This window comes from Pyrgilauda ruficollis, unplaced genomic scaffold (genome assembly GCF_017590135.1).
Source record: "Pyrgilauda ruficollis isolate IOZ18807 unplaced genomic scaffold, ASM1759013v1 scaffold25, whole genome shotgun sequence".
NCBI lineage: Eukaryota > Metazoa > Chordata > Aves > Passeriformes > Passeridae > Pyrgilauda > Pyrgilauda ruficollis.
Genome location: NW_024523822.1, coordinates 16,095,871 through 16,118,200, shown reverse-complemented (window position 1 = coordinate 16,118,200; position 22,330 = coordinate 16,095,871). Strand labels below are relative to the sequence as shown.

Here is a 22,330-nt window from a genome sequence, read left to right as displayed (position 1 = left end):
ATTGAGTTAATGATGTTGAGTACTATCTTCCCTGCACCATGGAACAAAGAGAATGAAATTTTGTCATGAAGTAAACATCTTTTTTCTTCTTGGTAGTCATTTTTATATTTTGAGATATATGTTACAAAAGCTGGGGTTGGGCAATCTAGAAGAAAAAGATTGTCACAAAATCCTGAAGAAACAGGTTTTCCTTCAAATATACAAAAAAAAGAGACCAGAATACTGTAGACTTTTATTCTCATTAGATTTATATCTGGCACAAGACTTGGTATAGCATTTGGAAAGATTAAAACTATTACAGAGTTGCCAGCAAAGAGTGATCTTAGGATGAATTTATGTCAAGAAAATTAAAAGGCAGGCCAGATCAAAGGTATTTTTCAAAATACATTATTTTAATCAGCTTGGGCCTATTCTTTGACTGAGCTAATAAACAGAAATAAAGTAAAACATACTATGTTTTTCACCTGTCTAGATAGTTCATATGTAGTTAATGGCAGGGGTGTCTTTTAGTAGGTATGTTTAGGGTACAGGTAATTTTCTTTGATTTACTGGGAGGTTTTTTTGTATGAGATCTAGCCTTTAGAGCAGGGAGGAAACTAAAAAACGAATTTTGTGGGAGGAAAGCATATTTTTAGGAGCCTTTCATTTGGAGCATCTGGTTAGAAAATATTTTGGGTATGATGTTCCAAAAATGAAAGCAAAGACATACTTTAGAACCATTGCTTTAAACTCCCTTTATTCCTCTACCTCATCAAGTCCTTAGGAATTAGAAAACTAAACCTAACATTTTATGTTGTCAATGGAAAAATGTCTTCTTTGGACTGTAGTTATAAGTTTAAATGTTTCTGTCATAGTTGCAAGCATTGAAGAAGTCAGCATGTGTGCTTGCTGTGCAGTGATCTGTATATTGCACGGCATAAAAGCTATGTGTGAAACCATCTTTCAGTTCTGTAGGCACAGAAGGATGTGTTAAATTTGTACTGTAATTGTTAATAAACTTGTACTTCAAATATTTAACATGATGGTGCTTAAACCTTTTAAGAGGACAATAGCTGCTGAACTGAAAAGAACAGCCTCTTGTTTTAAATAAACATTGGCACTGCTTGTGTACTTCCAGCTAGGAATAAATAGCTTGTAAGTCTATAGCTAGCTGTATATATTTGTATACAAATATTTATCATTTACGTATTTTTGTGATGTACCAGAGAAACTGTTTACCATTTATTTTTCAAGGGCTGACAGACTTTCCTCTAGTCTTCAAAAATTCCAGTGCAGAAAAAAAAAATCTTAAAATTTAAGCAGTAACACATATAAAGATAAACAGTTAAGTCTTGAGCCTGTTGTTCAGGGATTTCTGTGGAATCAGACACACTGCTTATGTCACGTGGCTATTTTTACTTGTTTATTTCCTTGATGTAATTTGAGGAGGACACCCATTTATATCTGCATGTAACAAAAAATCAGCTAACTGATCGCATAATATTGGGCTCTTCATTGAAATTCAGTTTCTTCTTTGACTTAAATAGCAGCAACAAGAAGACCAGAGAAGTTTTAGGCCCTTTGATCTCTTGAGTTGCATGAGCAGCCGGGAGGTACGGGGCAGCTGCTCTCCTTACAGAGGCTGTGCCTTCTCCAGACCAGTGCGGATCCTGTGCGTGTGGAAGACTGATGAGCTGCTCAGAAAGGGCAGTGGTAGGGCAAGTGCTGTCCTGGTTTTTGTGCACCCTTAGCACCTCTGGAAGTTTCTTTTTCTGTGAAGACCAAGTCTGTCACTCCAGCTTCTGTATTCCGGTGGGTGGCAGCAGCAGATGAGACTGATTCTTTGTGGTGATTTTGTACATTATTATTATACCTCTGAATATGGATGGTGCCTATTAGTGTGTTTGAAACAGGATTCATGTTTCTGATGAGTTTATTTTTCTTCAAACCAAAAAAGGCTGAGCTATGGGATGTGCATTGTATTATATATTCAACCATGATTTTCCTACTGTTTTTTCAACTTCTACACAGGCAACAAAAAAGAGATAGGGACAACTGGACATGAGAAATTCAAGGCATATTTGCCTGCTGGATTTTTAGGTCTGCCGTAATCGCTCGCCCTAACTTACTATCTTTGCATGACGTACTTTATTGACTTAATAGGACATGCAAAGCACTAGCTTAAAATTGCTTTGGTCTTTAGAGCTTCTAATAATGAAAAATTACAAAGCAACTTTGTAAAAGTCTGTCTGACAAAGTGCATCTGAGTAAATGCTGGGATAAACCCTGGCTGGTGATGTTGAGGGAGTCTGCCATGAGTCCTAATGGAGAAGATGGGTTGAGATGACATTCCCCTTCACCTCAAATTCGTGCAGAAAAACTTCTCTTGAAACTTTCACACCACCAGGGAGCTGGAGGGCAGTATTCTGCATGCATAGCATTCAAACAGACACTTTGATTTTATTCCCTAGACTAATTCCTTGACAAAATATTAAGTAAATGTATACATTGATGTTCACACCCACTTAACATCAGCAGTGTCCAGTGAAACATTTGTCGTTGGTAATACATGCCCATCTGTTTAAAGTTTCTTTAGTCTTTTGGGCAGATCGTGTTGCAGGAAAAAAAAAAATATTAAATCACTTAGAATATTTTTTTCCTCCATGTTTTGTCTACTTTGACAAGAGGTTTTAAATTCCTGCAGTTCAGGTAGATTAGAACTCACCATTCTTACACAGGTAAAAAAAGTGTATGTGCAAAGATGAATTATTTGATTAAATGAAATGTGACTTTATACATATAATAAGGCAATAGATTTATGAATATCTATTTATAAACTGCTAATCTATTATAAAACTGAATTCTAAGGAAAGTATTGAACAGTGTTATTTTTAAAAATTATTACTCATTTATAAGGAATCAATTCATTAAAGTGGGAGTCCTACTTATTTCAAGTAAAGGTGATTGTTGAAAAGTTAAAGGTATAAAGGAAACAGAAAACCTACAGCTGCTTGTGAACATCATTAAAATCAGGAATTTTGTCAGCTGGAATATTCAGTATGAATCAATATCACCAGCTCCATGTCCATTGGTGTGTAGTTTCCTCTTCCCAGGCAAAACCAGTCTTCAGGCTTGCTGGCACTAAAGGCCTTTGTTGGAAGATCTTCTGTCATTGTAGTGAGGACCATGCCTGGCCAGAGGGTACTCCTGGTCTTCTGTGATTATATCCAAACTGGGGCACAAATGTACAACTCTTCTGTGAGTTTGAACTATTCAAAGTGTGCATCTGTTATCCTTTGGTGGTAGTCATTGGTCACTCTTAAAACTATTTATTCAAGTGCAGTGTGGTTCTGTGATGCAAGGAACATGAATGCAATGGAAAGTAATGTTAAAGAACCTTCCACTGTGTGTGATTCCTGTGTGATGTATTTGAACAGCAGGGTCTTGTGTAATGGGCTGGATATTACTGAACATCTGTCAGAGCAGCTCCTGTTTTGCATTTAGTATTTTAATATCATATATGGAGGTGACAGATTAATATTTCCGAAATTTGTGTGCAGATTAAGCATCATTTCTGTTCTTCTTTCTTTGTTCCTAGTCTGGGACTGTGAAGCTGACTAAGCCTGTGGCGTTATGGACCCAGCAGGATGTCTGCAAATGGCTGAAGAAACATTGCCCTAATCAGTATCAAATCTACAGTGAGTCATTCAAACAGCATGACATAACTGGTAAAGTATGCACTATCAGCAATATTTTACTTACTTAAAATGTGGTGAATTGTTTTACTTTGCTGTTGATAGATTGTGACTGTGCACTGAAGGCTTTTTGTTGAATGTGTGACTAGAGAGTTGCAAGGTTTAGAGCAGAGTGAGTATTCCAGCTTTCATAGGATATGGTAAGTGATATCCTCATTTCTTTAAAAGACAATTTCAGATAGTTCAGGGTCAATATAATAAGGAAAGAAATCAGTCTGTATGTGGGTAAAGATTTCACCCTGTTCATTCCAAATAAAAAAACCAAATCCCAAGCATTGAGAAATACCCTATGAGGAAAATGTAATTTATGTAAACTTTCTCTTTCATTGAGGTGTTTGACCTTGAATTCATATTCTTTTTTGTGCCTCTCCCCACTCTTTAAAAAAAAAAAAAAAAAATCTTTGTGTTCTTAACGTGTCGGGTAGGAAGTGATTCCAACTGAGCCCCTCCCTTAGCCTGAAGCAGGATCAGTACAGCAAGTTCATTTCTGTTGGGTGTTTGTTTAGCTTTGTTCTGGAAATCTTGCAATGAAGCAGAATTTTGCATCTCTCTATTCCAGTATTTTATGGTTCTTAAAGTCAGTGTTTTCCTAGGATCAATCTAAATTCAATCTAAACTATTATTTCCAGCCAAATAACCTGATTTTTGTCCAAAATGTGGTTTGAGTACAGCCAGCCACTCTTCTGTACAGTCTTTCCTTCACTGTATAAGGTGCAGCTTCTCAGCTACACATACTTTCCTTGTCTAGTCTAAAAAGTACTTCTTTGTTCTATCATGGTTAGTCCACAAATACACACAGGACCTCCAAACCTTCAAAACTAGGTCTCTTTTCCTAAAATAATATGTTGAATGCAAAATTGTATTGTTTTCTTATTTACTTTAGAAATTGATATTGATCCTGTTGATCTGCTTGACTTGTTAACTCCTACTCAGTTTGTTGTAGTTATCTTTTGGCTGATCACTTTGAATTGGTGTGAGTTTAGCAAGTGTAACTTGGGAGTTAAATAGCATTTTTGCTCATATACCAAATAGTAATTAATCTGTAATTAATTGCAAATTTAATATGGAACACTGATTTGTTCTCTGCAGTGGTGGTGTACAAAACTGGAAACTGGCATCCAGCCATTTAACGTTAAGCAGGAATTTGAGTTTCACATACAAATCTGTCTTAACAATAACATGTTGTTAACTAATGTATTTTTCAGTCACTGTCTGATCATGTACACGTGTACTTGTGTTGTTTCCAATTTTGACTTCATTCCTGTTGCTATTTTCTTTCTGATAATAAGTGAATGATTGCAAACACAACAAACTGCCCATATTTGTTTACTATGTAGCCATGAGTACACGTACACAAATGTAAGAGGTAGTTTGTATTGGTTTGCTAAGTGTTAAGGTTTAGTACATAACCATTGTGCCCATTTCCTCTCAGTCACCATCTGCTGAATGCAGTCTGTGGGAATGTAGTCTGTGTCTCCACCCATGTGTACAGAGCTGACTGCATCCAGAGCACTGCCAGAAGAAAATAAAGCTATTTTAAAATATTTCTAGTACTGCTTTACTATATTCTCTTTCTAGAATTAAGGCACTGTGAGATGAAGTTGAAAGGAAGACATTTTCATTTCAGCATAAACAGTGATGGAAACCTTGGAGTTTCATTGCAGATGTGCAAAACTTTGAACTTTATAGACCTCTATGAAAAAGAGGAATTGAGATCAATCTTTCTTACTTTACAAAAAAAGAGGTATATGGAAAATATTGGTACAAGTGTTAGAAAGTAAATCTGTGGGAAAGAACTTCAATTCAGCAACTACCAAAGAAGAAACACAATCAATATCTGCACAGATTTTATAAAAGCATATTGTGGTAATATTGTGAGTAGAATCATTAACTCAGGAGGATATTTTCAGTGCTGTTGGTCCCCATGACTCTGATTATTTGAAATCTACTAAAGGGAAAGAACAGAGGATTTGTAGCTCAAAAAAAGTAGAGCATGGAAGTAGCATAGAAACTAATGTGAAGATTAAGCCAAGGTAGTGTAAGTATTCCCGGATATGGCTGTGGAAAACTGATGCGATTGTTGAATTGTTGATTGTCAGGAATTAATGTGACTTTACAGGCTGTTTTGATATGGAAAAATATGATGGAAAAGTTCTTAAAGAAAGTGACACAACAATTATATTTAAACTTTATTTAAAGATAAAATCTAAGGCATGGTAATAAGCCAGGAAAATAATCTTGAGCAAACATATCTAACAGTTGTTAATCATAGGTATTGAGAAGTGTGGCTTGTACTTGAGACTCTTGCTGATTACAGTTTATTGAGTTGTGGACAAAGATGCAACCAAAACTATCCTTTTCTTTGTGAAGGAAAGGATTTATACCTTTTTACTACTTCTGACAAAAAGCTGCTGCAGATGTATAAGAAAAAATTCTTCATCTGGAAACTTACCTAATAATAAAACAGATCTTCATATTAACAGTGATCTTGAGGACTTCAGGGGATGGGCAGGGGGTGGGCAGAGTGTACTCTCATCAGAATTGCAGATGACAGCAAATGGTGGGTACCAGTCTATAGACTCAAGCAGGGACAATCCATAGGGATCTAGGCATGGGGGCCAGACACTGGCAGGAATGCATCAATAGGACCCTTATGAAATTCAATAAGGACAATTGCAAAGTTGTGCCACTGGGAAGGCCAAGGCTCTTGCACCCCACTGAAACTGGAGCTGACTGGCTGGGAAGTGGCTCTAGTGAAGAGGACCTTGATAGTCAAGAAGACTATTGTGCCTTGCAGCAAAGAATGCTGTCACTATCAGCAGGACCATAGTAACCTGATCAAGAGTAGCCATTATTCCTTTTACTCTGTACTTAGACTACAGTTCTTACATCTCCAGTGCAAGTTAGGGTGAGGGCTGGAAAGATGCTCAGGGCTGGAGATTTTGCCGTGTGATCAGTGGATTGAAGGAGCTGGGCTTGTTCACTCTGGGGCAGAGGCAGCTTGCCAGCATGGGATGGGGGCACTAGCAACAGCTCTCACTACACAGGATTTGTCAAAAAGATGGAACCCAACCCTTTGCAGTGATGTATGAGAGACACGAGGCTGAAAATAAGGAGAAACTTTCTTCCCCCTTGGGGACTTCTGAGCTTTGGAATGGGTTTCTCAGTTTCTGTTCTGGGAAGGTTTCAAGCCCCAGCTAGATAAAACCTTGAGAAACCCAATCTGATCTCATAGCTGTCCTTGTTTTAAGCTGGAGGTTGGACTAGAAATCTGCTGAGGTCCCTTCCAATCTGAATTCTTCTATGGTCCTTTGATTTGCTTACTGGGTACTTACTGAGCACCTCAGAACCAGCCAGTGAAATGCATTTTGCAGCCACTTAGGGCAAATTAAATATGGAATAGTCTAATAAGAAATGGTGAGACTTTTTAATACATTAAATCCTTGGATTCAGGGAGTGGAACATGTGGCTGACTTACTCAGCAACAGGTGAGAAGTATTTTTAAGGTGCTGAGCCCAAAGACAGAGCAGAAAGAATTTGAAGCAGTAATACTGAGCAAGATCTAAGGACACCTGACAGGAATCAGCAGCGGTGGGAAAAATAAGAAAAGGGAAGAAAAAAATTATGGTGGCTTGTACAACAAAGAAGCCAATGCCGCAGTAGGGCCACTTCAACAGGTAGTGGAGGCTAGTGTAGAGGCTCTACAACAGGTGCTGGCATTTACACCAGTATGAGGAGACATAAAAAGTTGCATTGACCTGCCAGTTTTTATACTGGTATATTCCTGGAGATACAACTGAGAAATGTACCTTGCTCTGTGTGCATTTGTGACTTTGAATTTGCTGGGCAGCAGTACTTTTAGATGACTAGGGAATTCTAGAGAGATGAGTTCTTTGATGGTCTTATCCTGTACCAAATGAAGATTTTTCCAAAGTCTCAGCATTAACAGGAACAAGACCGGGCATAGAATGACTAAGGAATAACTATTTGGGGATAAATGGTCCATTGACAAAGTAAGAAAGCAGATGTCTAAGCAATTGTTCATGGATGTATGATTTAGAGGCAGGAAGGAAGGCAGGAAGGAAGGAATGAAGGAAGGAAGGAAACACTGCTTCATGTTTTGTTTTTACACCATGTTCCCCCACTGTGCTAGTGCATGTCTTCAGAGCAAGAGGTTTTAATGCTATGATCATTAAACAAACCTCATTCTGTCAAAATAATACCCAAGAGGTACCTTGGTCCAATTGAAGAAATTTGATAAGGAGGTACTTGAAAGGACTCAAGCCTTTTAAAATTAAACTTTTAAGAAGGAAAGGAACAGGACTCAAGAAAATCTCATTTTAGTTTTAGGAGGGACCAGGACTTCTGAATATTCATTAAATACCAAACGGTACCTTGGAAAATGAAATATGAATTGATACTGAAAACCTGCTGCAAATAGTCTTAAAATCTGGCTAACTCTAGATCTTCTAAAGATGTTTGCATTAAATAAGCTTTATTGACATAAATAAGCTTTATGACATGAAATTCATATAAAATCATGCTTTCAAAATCAGCATTGATTAATTTTTTTCACTTCAGTAATATATTTATAGATGTCAGGTTTTATCATATCAGATGAAATGTTCAAGTTATTTAGTGTTTTAATGAAGAGATGGTCTCATGGTTTAAGATACTACATTGGAATTTGGAGATATCTTGTCTCTATTTCAGTTTACTCTGGAAGTACACTGGAAGTTTACTTTGGAAGCGTACTGAATCCTCAGGGACTAAGTTATTTTCTCTCTATACAGAGAAAGGTTTTTTTTTAAAATCAAAATGTTCCTAGATATCTTTCCAATTTTTAGAACATATATAATTTATTTTTGCCCTTTGTTTCATGGGCCTCAGGTGGGTTTTGTGGTGCAACCAGTGCAGTGACTTGGGGATGGAAGGTGTACAGTGGACTGCAGGAGCCTGTGTTTCATTCCTGGCTCCAGGGCAGGAAGGCTGACCAAAAGCAGGTAGGTTTACTCACTGTGGTGAGACCTCCTGAACATATTCATCCTTTGCCATATGCTTTGGTTGATGTACAACAGAGATAAAGATTCCAGTGTTGTTAAATGTGTTGTGATGTGTGTATAAAAGATACTATTTGAGTCGACCAAGCCTTCCTGTTAACAGGTCTGTTTCATTTGGAACAACTTCTGCTCACTTCCTGACCCTTCCCTTGGTGAGTGATTCCAACATTATCTTTCATCCTTCCATTATTGATGAGTATTACACTCACTCAAAATATCTCTTGTGCCAATGACATAACACACCCAAGGTGAGGCCTGATGCAAGAAGCAAAATGAAGTCTCCTGTAAAGTGGCCTTTGTAGGTGTCCCCCAACTGTTTCCTGACACCTGTCCCTTGAGAGTCTCCTCACAAATCCTACTGTTGTTACATTGCAGAAGACTATATAAACCGGCACCTTTTCTTAGATTGTTTTATTGGACATTGTTTTATTGTCCCTTAAAAACTGTCACAGCCTGCATTATGTTGTTATTGGTAGAGGCATGTTTATGATCAGGTGTGGGACTGGTACCAAGCAGAGAAGGGCCTGGGCCAATGTGTTGTAGGAAAAGTACTTAAGCCTCCTTTAAAACATTATTAAATTTCTCTTTGCTTGGTCCCAAACTCCAGCAAGTTTTGAGCATTCTTCAGCACTGTCATATATCTCAGAAAGAACCTTCATTGTGTCTAAATTGAGGATATTTCCAATAAAGTATTAGTTACCTTCCTTGTTTTGGATGTGACAGTGCTCTTCAGCACAACAGATGTCTTCTGCCAAGCACTGTTAGTCTGATAGTGGAGAGCAGAAGCAACTTTCATCTCCAGCCAACTCTAAGAAGCCCTTCCCTTCTCTGTGGTGCAAAGTGTAAACCAGCCTTACCCTCAGTCCTTATTTATGCCACTTTTCCATGCTCTTTCTGTGAGGTCTTAACACCAGTGGTGGGCTGTCAAATCAATCCTGACTACATCCATCTGCAGTTTAAAAAATAAAATAAAATCACAACCTCACCCTGGAGAGAGCTTTTATTCTTCTGTCTTGGTAAGGTCAGGCCTATTTGCAGCATTCTTTGTGGAGCTGTGATGCTTGTGTTGGAAAATGTGAGGGACTGAAGAGTTTTCCCTGTTTCATACTTGACTGCTCTCAAATTTTTAACATGTGGAACACATCAAAGAGTGATGAGTGTTGGAATAAGACTTCTGTTTGCATAATATGTGGCAACTGTTCTTTTTGCATGGAAGAGTATCATAGATACATTAATGTAACCCTGTGCTTATATAGCATAGAATTGAAAGAAGTTGGAAAAGTAGAAATCTTTTTTCAATATTCAACCTCCTACTGACATAGAAAATTTTGTATGAAAGTAATCTTTTCTCACGTCTCAGCAATGGTTTCTGGGTCTGTCTTTTCAGTCACGTGATGGCTCATAAAATATATGAGAAAATTCCACATCTTGAGACAAGGCTGTGGTGGCTGCTGAGAGATGTGGTTTGGCCAGGAAGGCTCACCTGCGGTCGAGAAGGGGGCAGTGAAGTGTTCAAACACTTCATGGGAATTGTAACTTAAGTATTAGCATAGTTGATTATTTTCTGATAAATTGTCTTGTCTGTGATAAATAATCTGTGGAGTTCATAAATTAGTAATGAAATAGATATTTTTTATCCTCTGTGCACAAACCAGTGGGGAGTGTTTGGTGCTCTTATTTGTTACATAAAATTCTGTGTGAATAAGTGATAATATAATCTGTTCTGTTTGAAAAAAAAGGGAACTTGATAAAGGGCAACGGAGGCATTTTTTGCCTTGCTTGTCAATGGTGTTAAATTCCATGTCTGCTAAATTCAGAATGAAGTTTCCATGCTCCTAATCCATTATCAGCTGTGAGATCTGCTGTGCAAGTAGCTGATGAATGTTTTGCACAGTTTCCTGTCTTAGTGGATCTTTTTTGGGTCAAGCAGCTTTTCCTTGGTACGCTCTATCCACTTCACCTGGGAAGATCTCTCATGGTCTCAGTAAACAGTTGCTCTACAGCATATTCAGAAATTAATTGTGTTCTAGCTGCCCCTTTTTCTTCCCTTCAGTATTCAGTAAAGCTGTGGTAGCCAGATTTGCTGTAGCTGGTACTCCTGCCTGATGTAGAAACAGAATCCAAATCATCTTTGAACTGAAAAACATAATTCCAGTCCTTCAGCTTCAGATCTGAAATTCCCTGTCAACTTAGCACAGATGAGTTTTTCTGTACTCTTAGAGTATGAGCATTTAGGGGAGAGAAGAAAAAGGTATATTACTCTTCATTTGAAGCAGTGTTTAATTATTCCTTGGTACTTACTCTTCATATGCTGTCAGATGGGGAATTAATGTTTCATAATTATATATGCAATGATAATTGGATTATTCCTTCCCTCTAGAACAAGAGTTTTTTCATTTTTAATTTAATCTTGTTATATTTACTTTAGTAATATTTTTCCTAACTAGAGATCATATAATGTTTTCCTGTACTCCTTGGAAAGATCTGTGTTGTACAGTCCTTGTAAACCCAATCCACTGTATTCTGTACAGAACACTGATTCACATCAGTATCGTGTACAATGCACTGCCAGAAACTCTCACCATGGCAGCCAGTTTCAAAATCAATTTCTGTTCCTTACTCTGAAGAGATCTAAAAATGTGAATTAGGGTGAGATATGGAAAAGTGTATCAAATGTCTTAGCAAAACCTATTTCAAGAATTCTCAAACTATATTGTAAAGCTCTGTGATATTTCCTAGTTTGCTGATAAGGCTGCACAGTGTATCTGCAAGAAGAACTGAGCAGTGATTGTGATCCACTTGCAGAGCCAAAAAGCTTAAGAGCCACTGATGTAGCCTTTGGGTGCTTACCCATCTATCTTAGGTAACTCAGGCATCCACCTCCAGTGGGATTTGTAAAACCAAGGGTAAGAGGGTAAATTACTGAAGTAGTAAGTGGAGAGGAAAGGATTGCCTCCAAGCAGGTGAGTTTAGTGGACTTAACATAGCTAAGATGTTATGAAAACAACCCTTTTATGTTCACCCTATTTCCTTTGTTCACCTTTTGTTTTGTGACCCTTCTCCTGTTGTTCACAAAGCCTGCTTTTTATCAACTATTTCGTATTTAGCTGCTTTACAGGGATATTGATTACTTTATTAAAAGTTCTAACATTTTGGCCAATATCAAAGCTCTACCCTCTCATTTTCTTTCTTAGGATATTTTTTTCTACATTTTTGATCTATCACTAGCTGTTAGTTAGAGTTCTCATTTTCCTTCAAGTCAGGCTTCTCTGCAACACTTCAGAAGTTTTGGACCCCATTCTGGTGTACCAGGAAAAGAAATGGGAGATATTGCTTTCAGGTAACTGCTTTTGCTGTGCAACTACGACATCAATTTTATGGCTCAGTTTAGGTAAGGAGAACTTAGATGAGGAAAACTAGACTGATTAAGTGGAGGAGTTGTTAGAAGACGATACAGTTCTTCATTTTGAAAAAGTGAATTAATTTGCTGCTTAGTGGGTGTGTGTTTGTGATATCAGTGAGCAGCTAGAACTGATTCTTTTTATTTCAGCTTGTTACTTGTCAGTGTGTGCTATTCATGATACAGGGATTTAGTCTTAGTGTAATCTTTAAATTATTTGGCAGTGTTCCTCAGTCTAATAACACATCCAACCTCATGGTGAAATGCAGAAGGAAGCTCCTGATATCTGAACCTGGATGAAGCCATGGCTGAGAGTTTGACTTCTATTTTGAACAACAGGAAAAATTTCTTCTCTGAAAGGGGGTGGTCACGCATTGGATCAAGCTGTGCAGGGAGGTGTTGGAGTCCACATCCCCAAGTTCAAGAAATGTCTGGACACGAAATTTAGTGCTGTATGGTTTCATTGACATGGTGGTGTTGTTTGGCCAAAGTGTGGACTTGATCTTGGAGGTCTTTTCCAACCTCAATGATTCTGTGATTCTAAGTGTGTATTTAATCTCTCTCATCCAGTTGGTCTGCAATATCCTGTGTTCCTTCTCTCACCTCTGACTTGCTGTTGCTTCCAGATGCTCTCTGCCAGTTGTGCTGTGATTCTAGCTTCTCCATGGTCTCTGGTTTATAATATATATGTAGACAACGACTCCACTCTTGCATCAAGTTTCTGACAACTGGATTAACCGCATCTGTCGCAGCCCTGTATTCTCCGCCGTGTTCTGTTTCTTCTGCCGAGACTCTAGGCACAGCCCACAGGAATTGGCTGGCTTCTGCAGATGCCCTCTCTCGAATTCCCCCTCTGCGGCTGGGCAAAGCCCCCTGCAGCCCTCGGCACTTCCCTGCGGTCCCTCAGCTCCTCGGCGCTCCGCGCTGCTCCTGGGACAGAGCCGCGGATCCCTTGGGAAAGCCGCGCGGTTTTGCCTTGCACGGCCCGCGAGCCGCCTGCAGGGGGCGCCTCCGCACCGGGAACGGCCCGCGCGGGCCCCGGAGCGTGAGGGAGCCGCGATCCCGGGGCCATCCCGGCGCGATCCCGGGGCGAACCGGAGCAATCCCGGCGTTCGTGCAGCCCCGCGCAGTCGTGGCCACTGCATTCGGGAGGGCTGTCCTCACCCGGAGCCTCCCCGCTCCGCTAATGAGCTTGTCAGCGCCTGGTTTGTCATGTCCCTCCTTGATTCTGTTTTTGGAAATAGCCCAGCCAGCTGAGGCTTTTGCAGAGAGCAAAGAGAGCGGGGGAGAAAGGATTTCTTCCTTCTCTACCTCCCCCATATTACAATAAAAATAAAATCCAAAGCTGTTTTGGTTTTTTTTCTTTGTCTTTTCTTTTTGGTTGCTGAAGTGCTAAAGCAGCTGCCCTCTACTAGTCGGGGTTTGCCAGAGGAATAACTTTCACTAAAAAGAAGTGCCTGTTGGTGCTCCAGTGGAAATTGTTTGATTTGATGAAGTTAATTGAACAGGTTGAAAGTCTGACAGGGTCCAGGGCAGTGCACCTGACCCCAAGCTTCATCCTTGTTATAGCAGAATGCACAATGCAGGGAGGTCACAAATACCTGGCTCTTTAGCAAACATGTAAGGACCTAGCTCCAGAATTTTCCTGTGGATTCTGTGAAAGGAGCTCTTTTCTTTTTTAAAAAAAATTATAAAATAAGCTGGATTCTGTCCAAGCCCTTACTGCATTGAGGAATTGATTTTCATCCTTTCTCCCAGCAAGGATCTGCACACCCTGAGAAGTATTTATCTGATTCCTCAGGTCCTAGTGGTGACCAGCACTGAACTGATGCAGAAGAAGTCTTCCTGTCCTTCTCTGGGCATCCAGACAAATGCTTGCTGCTCAGAAAGAGGAATCGTCTGTGAGAAACTGTATCTTTTAATTGATTCTGTTATCTGTGAACCCAAACCCCACACTTAGAGATATGAGCCTACTGACACAAAACCTTGTGATTGGTCTGAAGCATGTACATGTGGATTTATCTGTGAACCTTTTTAACAAGGTGGACTAAAGATGTAGATCCTTTAAAAAACCCAAGACAGAATACAGTCTTCCCTCCCCTGAGGTTTCATTAATGTTACTGAGCCCCAAAGTACTTATTAGAGGCAAATTCTTGTTATACAGCAATCAATATTAAGTGTTTGGCCTCAGATAAAACTTGGGGCGTCCTATTCTGATAGCTTTTTGTTAACTACAGCTACTATCTAACTTAATTCAGTAAATGAGTGCTTTATTTGGCAGCTGTGTTGCTGCTGAAAATCGGGTGCTCTGTTCTTCAGAGGCTGCAGTCTGCTGTGGATTTTAGTTTTTCTCTTTAGTCTTGATTTTAGTCTTTTAACCCTTAAAGGATGGGGTAAAAAACCCACAAACAAACCCAAATTAAAAAAAACCAAAAACAACCAAACCAAAGAAGACCAAAAATCATGTCAAAACATGAGCTGTCCCACAGAAGTTTTCAGAATCTCAAGAGCCTGCAATCCATCAGGCTATGCAGACCTTACCCTGCTTCCCAGTATTTCTGCTTGAAACATGAGGAATTTGTGCCTGTCAGGTTGGTAAGAGAAGCCTCCAAGTTCCAAAGACAAAAGTGTTGCTTCTTAATCACTGAATAAAAAACCCAAATGCTGTCCCAAGGGGAATTTGAGGTTTTGTTCAGTTTTGTGAAATGCTGAACAATGATGCCTTTGAGGAAATGTGTATCTTTTGTCAGTGTGCCATGTGTTTGAGACAAGCTGTCAATGTAATCCCAGTCCTGTCAGCTGTACTGACAGGGCACCTGCATTGCACAGGGCCTGGTGACATTGTGCTGCGATTACAGGAAGGTCTTTTACTCAAATGTTTGATCCTCAAAAGAAGTTTATGTGTATAAACCCCAGCCAGTCTCTCTGCAGGTTCTGTTGGGTGCAGGGAGTTGCTGAATTGAGATTATTTACCTGTTTTCAGGTCAAAATCACCAGATTCTGTAACTATTTTGGTTAGAAGTGTCCTTTTGAAACCATCTAGTCCAACCCCCTTGCTCAATTAAAACTGGAATAGATTGTCCAGGAAGTGTCCAGTTGGGTTTTGGATGTCAGCACAGTTGTTCTATTTAATCAAGGTTTTCCTTGATTACAACTTTGCAGTTGCAATTTTTAATGTTTATTTTGCATATGTTATGTAGACTTTATCTTACAGTACTTGTTCTTGATCTAAATATAACATCTCAGAACCTGAGGATGGATTAATAAGGTTATTCAAAAAACAGTGCCAAATGTGCAATGATCCCAAATGGCCTATAAGGAAATGTTGCGTGTTCCCAATTTTTGTTGCTGTTTTAAGGTATAAACGCTGTCTGGAGAAATGCCAGGAATGTGGCAGTCTGTTGTGAACATATCAAACCTATGAAGTACTGCAATCCAATCTGCTGTCAAGCTCTAGTTGAAGTGCCATGCAAAATTGCTCGTGTCCATTGGTTTATGGATGCTTTGTGCATATAGATAAAGCTTGTCATATATTGGCTTATCAAAAACAAACAAAAGACAGCTTGATTGTGATGAATGTCACCTGTAACCATTATCCTAGGCTAATCTACTGCTGAATTTGCTATCCACAGATGTGTGCAGCCCTTTTTTATGTCCCATTAAGCCATATGCAGACCCACATCATAGTGACTCATTCCGAGTCTGTCTCATGGAGAAAGCTTCTTTCTGTTAATAAATGATGGTCTGTGATTTTTTTATTACTCTCAACACAAGGAGCTACAGACCTGTTAGCCTCTCACCAGTTCTGCCAAAAGAATGGAACAGTTAATTTGGGCTTCTGTCAACAAAGAATTGCATTGTATAGGTAATACCAGTTATCTTGATGCTCAGCCTGTCAAACTAACCTGGTACATTTTTTTTTCCTTCTTTTGTTTTTTTTTGTTGGTTTTTTTTTTTTTTCCATTGGCGAGGGTACAAGTTGAGTATTTAACAGCTACCATGCAGAATACATGACTTGCTTTGCCCCAAAAGCATACAGCTTAGGATCACATGGCATCTTAATTAAACATGTGCCTTTTAATTCCGTATGCCGCATGCTGGAATGAGGCTGGTTCGTTGACAGATGCCTGAACACAGTAGGGAGACACTAATGAAAAGGGCCTTTATTGGTGTCCCCTGGTTTAGCTGGTTGTGCAGCATCGCTCAGCCTTTCTGTGCCGGTTGCCTAAGTGTAGCAGTTGATGTGGTAGCAAGCAATCAGCAGGGTGTGTTAATGGTACATGTGTGGTATAAACAACCCAGCTAAATGGTTCTGAGAGAATATGTTTTATTGAGCCAAATGTAGCATGGTATATGAGAAATCCCTTTGTCCTGCAAGTACAGCCTCTTCTCCCTTGGAAAGCAGGCTGTCAAAGAAAAAAAGGAGTTGGGAGTTAGTGTAGGTAGACACGTTATATGTACTCTAAATGAAAAGCTAATGGGACTAATGTAATCTCTTGTTATAAAAGTTGAATTGAATAGAAGGGATTGTTGTAATGTACACAGGTCAGGCTGCGTAAATCTGCAGGGATGCTGTGTCCAGTTGTGATGTTTTAATTCTAAGAGTAGCATAGGAGTAGATAGAAGGCAGAGCACAGACTTTTCCCAAGCCTGGAAGGTGAGCCTTGTGTTGTCATGTTACAGGAGATGAAGCTGCTGAAAGGAAGGTTGATAGGTGACTTGATAACTGGATATAGGGGCTTAGCAGGACAACAGTGTGTGTTCAAAGCTGAAATTGGAAGCTTGAGTGATTCAGTAATCAGAAAATGAATCCTGGCTTTGCAGGTCATTCAGCAGTGGAAGTACTTATTAGGAAAAAGGGTAGACTTTGACAAATTCAAGTTTTCAAAAGGTGAGAAAGGTGGGTGGAAAAATACATGGTAAGCATGTGTACATGCAGTACCCAGGCTGCATGGTTACAGGGATCCTTCAGCAGAAGTATCAGCAATCTCTAGATTCCAGTATACTCTGCAGCCTTATTTTGTGAATTTGGGTTGGGGATGATTTGTATTTGCAGTTCTATTCTTCTGCTTCTTGAGAGTCTATGCCTTTAGAAGCCAGCACCCCTCAGAAGCTCCCATGAGCCTTGAATTAGGCACCCAACACAGCAGGAGAAACTAGTTAGCAAAAGTACGGGTAAAACTATCTACCAGTTGTTCTTTCTGTGCTCTACACATGTTTTTTCCTCCTTGTTCAATCAGTATGTCAGACCAGGTCTAGGGTAAAACATCTGATACACAGGAGTTCACACTTCAGGCTGAATGGGAGCAGTCCTGCATACTCCTGGATATAGCCCTGTTGTAACCATCACGTTTGGAGTAAGTACTTGTATGGAACTTAGGGAACTATGTGGTATTTTCCCAACAGCTCTCTCTGTAGTTCGAATCCCTTATATTTTCCTGTGTTTGTCCAGAGAGCAAGCTAGGCTACATACACATACTATGGAAAATCTAAATCTGAGATTTGAAGTTCTTGTCTGTCTTCTCTTTGAATTCCCCTGTGACTTGCATTTGGCAAATATTTCAAATGTGATGTGCAAAGATGATGTCTGTAAACAATCTATTACGCATTTCTTATGAACCCAGTTGGATGCTGATGCGTGCTCACATACCTGCCATTCCTTTCATTCTCTTCTTAGGCATCATTTCTGTACAAGTCTGTTAATACCATCTGTTTTCCATGTCTATGTATACATTATTCTTAGAGCAGATAAACATGTTTTGCTGAAGCTGCATGTGATGCTCTTTTGCTAGGACAGGTACCAGAGCTTGCAGTGTGGTAGGAGACTGACTTCTTGAGCTGTCGCCTGGGAATTTCTTTACATTTGTCACATCAGAAGTGGCTCTGTCCTAAAAAGGATAATGAAAAATAAATATTGAAGATCATTTCTTCTGAAAGCACAACCCTTTGAGTATGTTTTCCAATTCAGTTATATGTGGCCATCAACTAATGTAGCCTGGATCAGATAAACAGAAGGATTTTAGCCATGGAACTATCTTTGGCCTCCATATGCTACATGCAGTATTACCATACTGTGTTGCTGGGATGGGACTTAGAGCTGCAAAGTGCAGACATCAAATCAATCTGACAGAAAGCAAGGTTCACACTGGCTGTGTTTGTTACATTTTTAGGCAAGAGTATATTCTACTTGTGCAAATGCTCTTGTTTTTTTTTCTGGGTTCACAGCTTCTTTGGCTTTAAATACAGTATATAATATCAGGGTTTGAGATTTTGTAAAAGCTCTTGAGGGGTTCAGATTGTGAAATCTGGGTGTTCTCTGATGTCTGTTCAGAACAGTTCAATGACTGTATGCTTCCAGGAGATTTTACTTTGGTGTGTGAATTTTCTTTAACAAAAGCAGAAACAGTTACCTGCTCAGGTCAGGGAATATCATCCATAAAACTGTCCAAGATTTTTTCTTGGTGATAAGGCTAAATCTTAAACTGCTGCATAAATTGTTCAAAGAGAAATGGAATCATCTGAGAGTCTGATTTCCTGGACCTCGTAATTTTACATCTGAACTACTGCAGCATGGCACAGCTTTGCCTGAGCACAGCTCTCAGGCTAGTGAAGGATCACATGGAGTATTCATGAGCAGTCTTCTCTCTGGGCCATGAGCGAGGTGGAGCTTTGAGACAATGGTTTGTGATACTAAAGTGGAGGAATACATTCTTCAATGCATGTGCACCTGCAGACTGCAGCTTCAACTCAAAATGTTGAACTGCATCTATTCCCACATTGCTCATTATCAGAGCTGAATTCAGTGGAGCTGTCCCTGACTGCTTACAGTGATTACAGATGTAGGTGATGGTTTCCAATCTTCTACAGGGACCAGTCACCGGAGGACAATGAGGCCTTTATTTTGCCAGTGAAATTTCACAGCAACTGGCTTACAGTAGAGGATATATTGAGAGTCTTCTGTTTCAGATACTGATTAATGTCCATTTAAAGCACTGAAAATCTGGGATCTAACTGGGACCTCCTGGTGTTTTTTTGTCCTAGACTTAGGGGTTTTTTCTTCTGTTTTGAGACTTTTTGTCCTTCTGTTGAATGATCTTCCTTTCCAGTAGTGGGAACCTTTAGAAGTACAGGCACGACAGTTCTCTATTGTATCCAGCTCCACAAAGGCACTACCTGGCTTGGATGACTCTGTCCCTAAGCCTGGGGCTGGAGCATGCACAGTCTCTTGAAATGACTCTTTGAGTGGGTCTGTTGAGTGGTTGCAGACTGAAATGCTTTGAAGGTTCTAACATGAGCAAATTTACATTGATCTTGTGCTGAAGACAGCGCATTGGCACAAAGGCTTACGATCACGTTGTACTTTCTAGTTAGAAACTGTGGGGTATTTTTCTTCTTCCCAACAGTTACTTAATTCTTTTAACTGAACTGCAAGTATTTTCCCCGACCTTGTATTGAAAATCATGGAAATTTTGGTAACAATAATTAAGCCTAAAAAATCAGTTTGATACAAATAACTGACATGGAAATTTTCAGCCTCAGTGGTTGAAGTTCAGCAACACTTGATGATTATGAAAGGTGTCAAGCAGCTATAATCATAGTCATCGACACCTGTGCTGTATGTGTGTACCAAAACATGTACTTGGTCTCCTTTGTAAGGAATATATGTAATGGCTCATTGTTGTAAGTCTTTCTATTTGGCTGCATTGCACATTTCTGTTCTGTAAAGGGAATGTGTGTTTAGAGAGACTTGCTATTCTGTGGATCAAATGTATACTTTTATGGAAGCTTTTACTTTCTTCTCATATTGCTTTATTTAACAGTAAGTTTTTCAAACTAGAAATGCACTATCATTCCTTAAATAGAAAATAATTAGCAATAAATTGTATTTCTTATGCATAATATGTTGTATATGCAGTTTCTGTGTGTAATGATTTTCATGGATTCTCTCTCAAAACTAAGTGTGCATGGTTTTCAAATCTGTTCCATATGCATCTTTAAAGCAGTGACGTAGCTGTAGGTATGAGTGTGCTACATCAGGCTGAGGATGCATCTAGAGTAGAATCCTCTCTGTCCAAAGGTAATGCTTAGGAAGGAATGTGAGTATGGGGCAAGCATACTTACTCCTAATACCCTCCTGCCTTCCAACAGTTTGAACACGTTGTTCTTTGAACACATAGCCTGAATCTCTGTGGTAACAGGTATGACTAAAGGACATGGAACCTGAAAGTGGACATTTCCTGATTGCTGAGATCTGAGCAGTGCAGCTTTAACAGTGACTTTGTGTGTGCTGGTGGTGGTGTGTTTTGTACTAGAAGAGAGGAGTATTTAAAGATGCAAGGGAGTAATAAGAGTAATAAAAAAAATTCAAACAAAACACAAAAACAAACAAAAACCCACCAGACTGATGAATTAGAAAACTGTGTGCCCCTTGAGCTTGTTGTTTTTATTGATATTTAGTTAGTATTTTAGTTTAAAATTTTATTTTCTGGATGAGTTGATGGCACATATACTGTTACGTCCAGAAAATTCCCCCAATGAGCAGAAAATGCAACCAAAAAGCATTTGAGTCTCCTTCACTTCTCACACATAATCCAGGTTTGTGGTGCGTGATTCATACAATAATTTTGGTTTCGAGAGTCCCTTAAAGGTCATCCCATAAGGATCCCAAAAGTCCAACCCCCTGTGCCATGGCCAGGGACACCTTCAATTAGATCAGGTTGGTCAAAGCCCTGTCCCTTGACCTTGAATGTTTCCAGGAATGGGGCACTCTACAGCCTCTCTGGGAAACCTGTTCCACTGTTTCACCACCCTCACTGAAAAAATGTCCTCCTTATATCTAGTCTGAATCTATCCTCCTTTAAGTTAAAAACAGGCCTTACTAAAAAGTTTGACCCTGTCTTTCTTACAGGCCCCCTTTAAGTACTGAAAGGCGGTAATAAGGTCTCCCTGGAGCCTTCTCTTCCACAGGCTGAGCAACCACAGATTGAGATATTTCTGTCAGCGTTGATGGAAGTTAGCTTTGAAGAACTTGCAGTATTTACTTACAGATCCCTACTGCTGCAATACAGTTCTGACCTTCAGAGACACCACTTCTGAAGAGCTCACAGAGCCTTTTTATTTTGTTGAATTTGATGAATGATGCCTGGCTTTCATTTCCCTGACAGACTGTTTATTTTCACCAGGTGTGCTTCAGGGCTGACTCTCTGTTTGTTTGTTTTTCTTCTTTATTAGAGAGATACTGTAATTGTTATTTTACTGACAACTAACTATCTGAGCATTTATTGCTCATTCTGGAATGCCAGATGTCAGAATACATCTTACAGAAAGAAGATGGAAACTCTATCTCTTTTTAGTCATAGTAGTCTTGAAAATATAAGGCAAAGGAGAATATGGCTTTTTTACATTCCATCTGAGTGAATCCTTCAGTAGTAAGCAACTATTTGCATACTCTTTATGTAAGCAAGCTCTAGCTAAACAGCATCCACTAAATCTTGTGCAGTCTATTGCTGACTTGCAAGAATTGCTGGGAACTGTTACACCAATATGATCATCCATCTGGCAGAAAAACGCTGTAAACTGCAGTGCCATTAACACTTTTGTATAGCAAAAGCTTTGATGTGCTGGATCCATTCTGTACCTCCATGAATTACCCACAGTAAAAGAACAGTATGAACAATTGTAGTCTGAAACACTCTCTTGTACAAACCTGCAGTTATAATTGGTAGTGAGAGACTGTGGGAATCAGTATCTTTCAATGCTATCTCTCAAAAATATATTAAAATGATTAAACAGATTTCCCAAAGAATTTGAGGACTTGCTAATACTAGACCAATATGTGATTTTTTAAAAAACCCCAAGCATGCAGCTTGCTGGTTTTCAATATTTAATGGCTTTCTTGAGTGCAGAAAAGTGAATTTGCCAAATTTGACCTTGGACCAAAATCATAGCTAGAATATTGAACTTGTTTTGTTCAGCGACGAGTCATGTAATTGTCCTCTGTAGGAGGTTATTGAGAAGTCCTTAAACTGATTGCAATTGCAGTGGCCCAACATGGACCACTAAATTACAAACAATTTACTTTAACTCAACTTCAAATTGTTTAGCATTAGCAAGCCCTGTGACTAAACTTTGAGTGA

At 39.3% G+C, this 22,330-nt stretch overlaps 1 protein-coding gene across 1 annotated transcript in view; it reads left to right on the top strand.

Moving 5' to 3' along the window:
* SAMD12 (sterile alpha motif domain containing 12) overlaps positions 1–22,330 on the top strand; it is a 176,316-nt gene that overhangs the window by 42,338 nt on the left and 111,648 nt on the right. Inside the window, exon 3 of the mRNA XM_041470684.1 lies at positions 3,578–3,707. Coding sequence (XP_041326618.1) covers positions 3,578–3,707 — 130 coding nt within the window. The remainder of the gene's footprint in view (positions 1–3,577; positions 3,708–22,330) is intronic.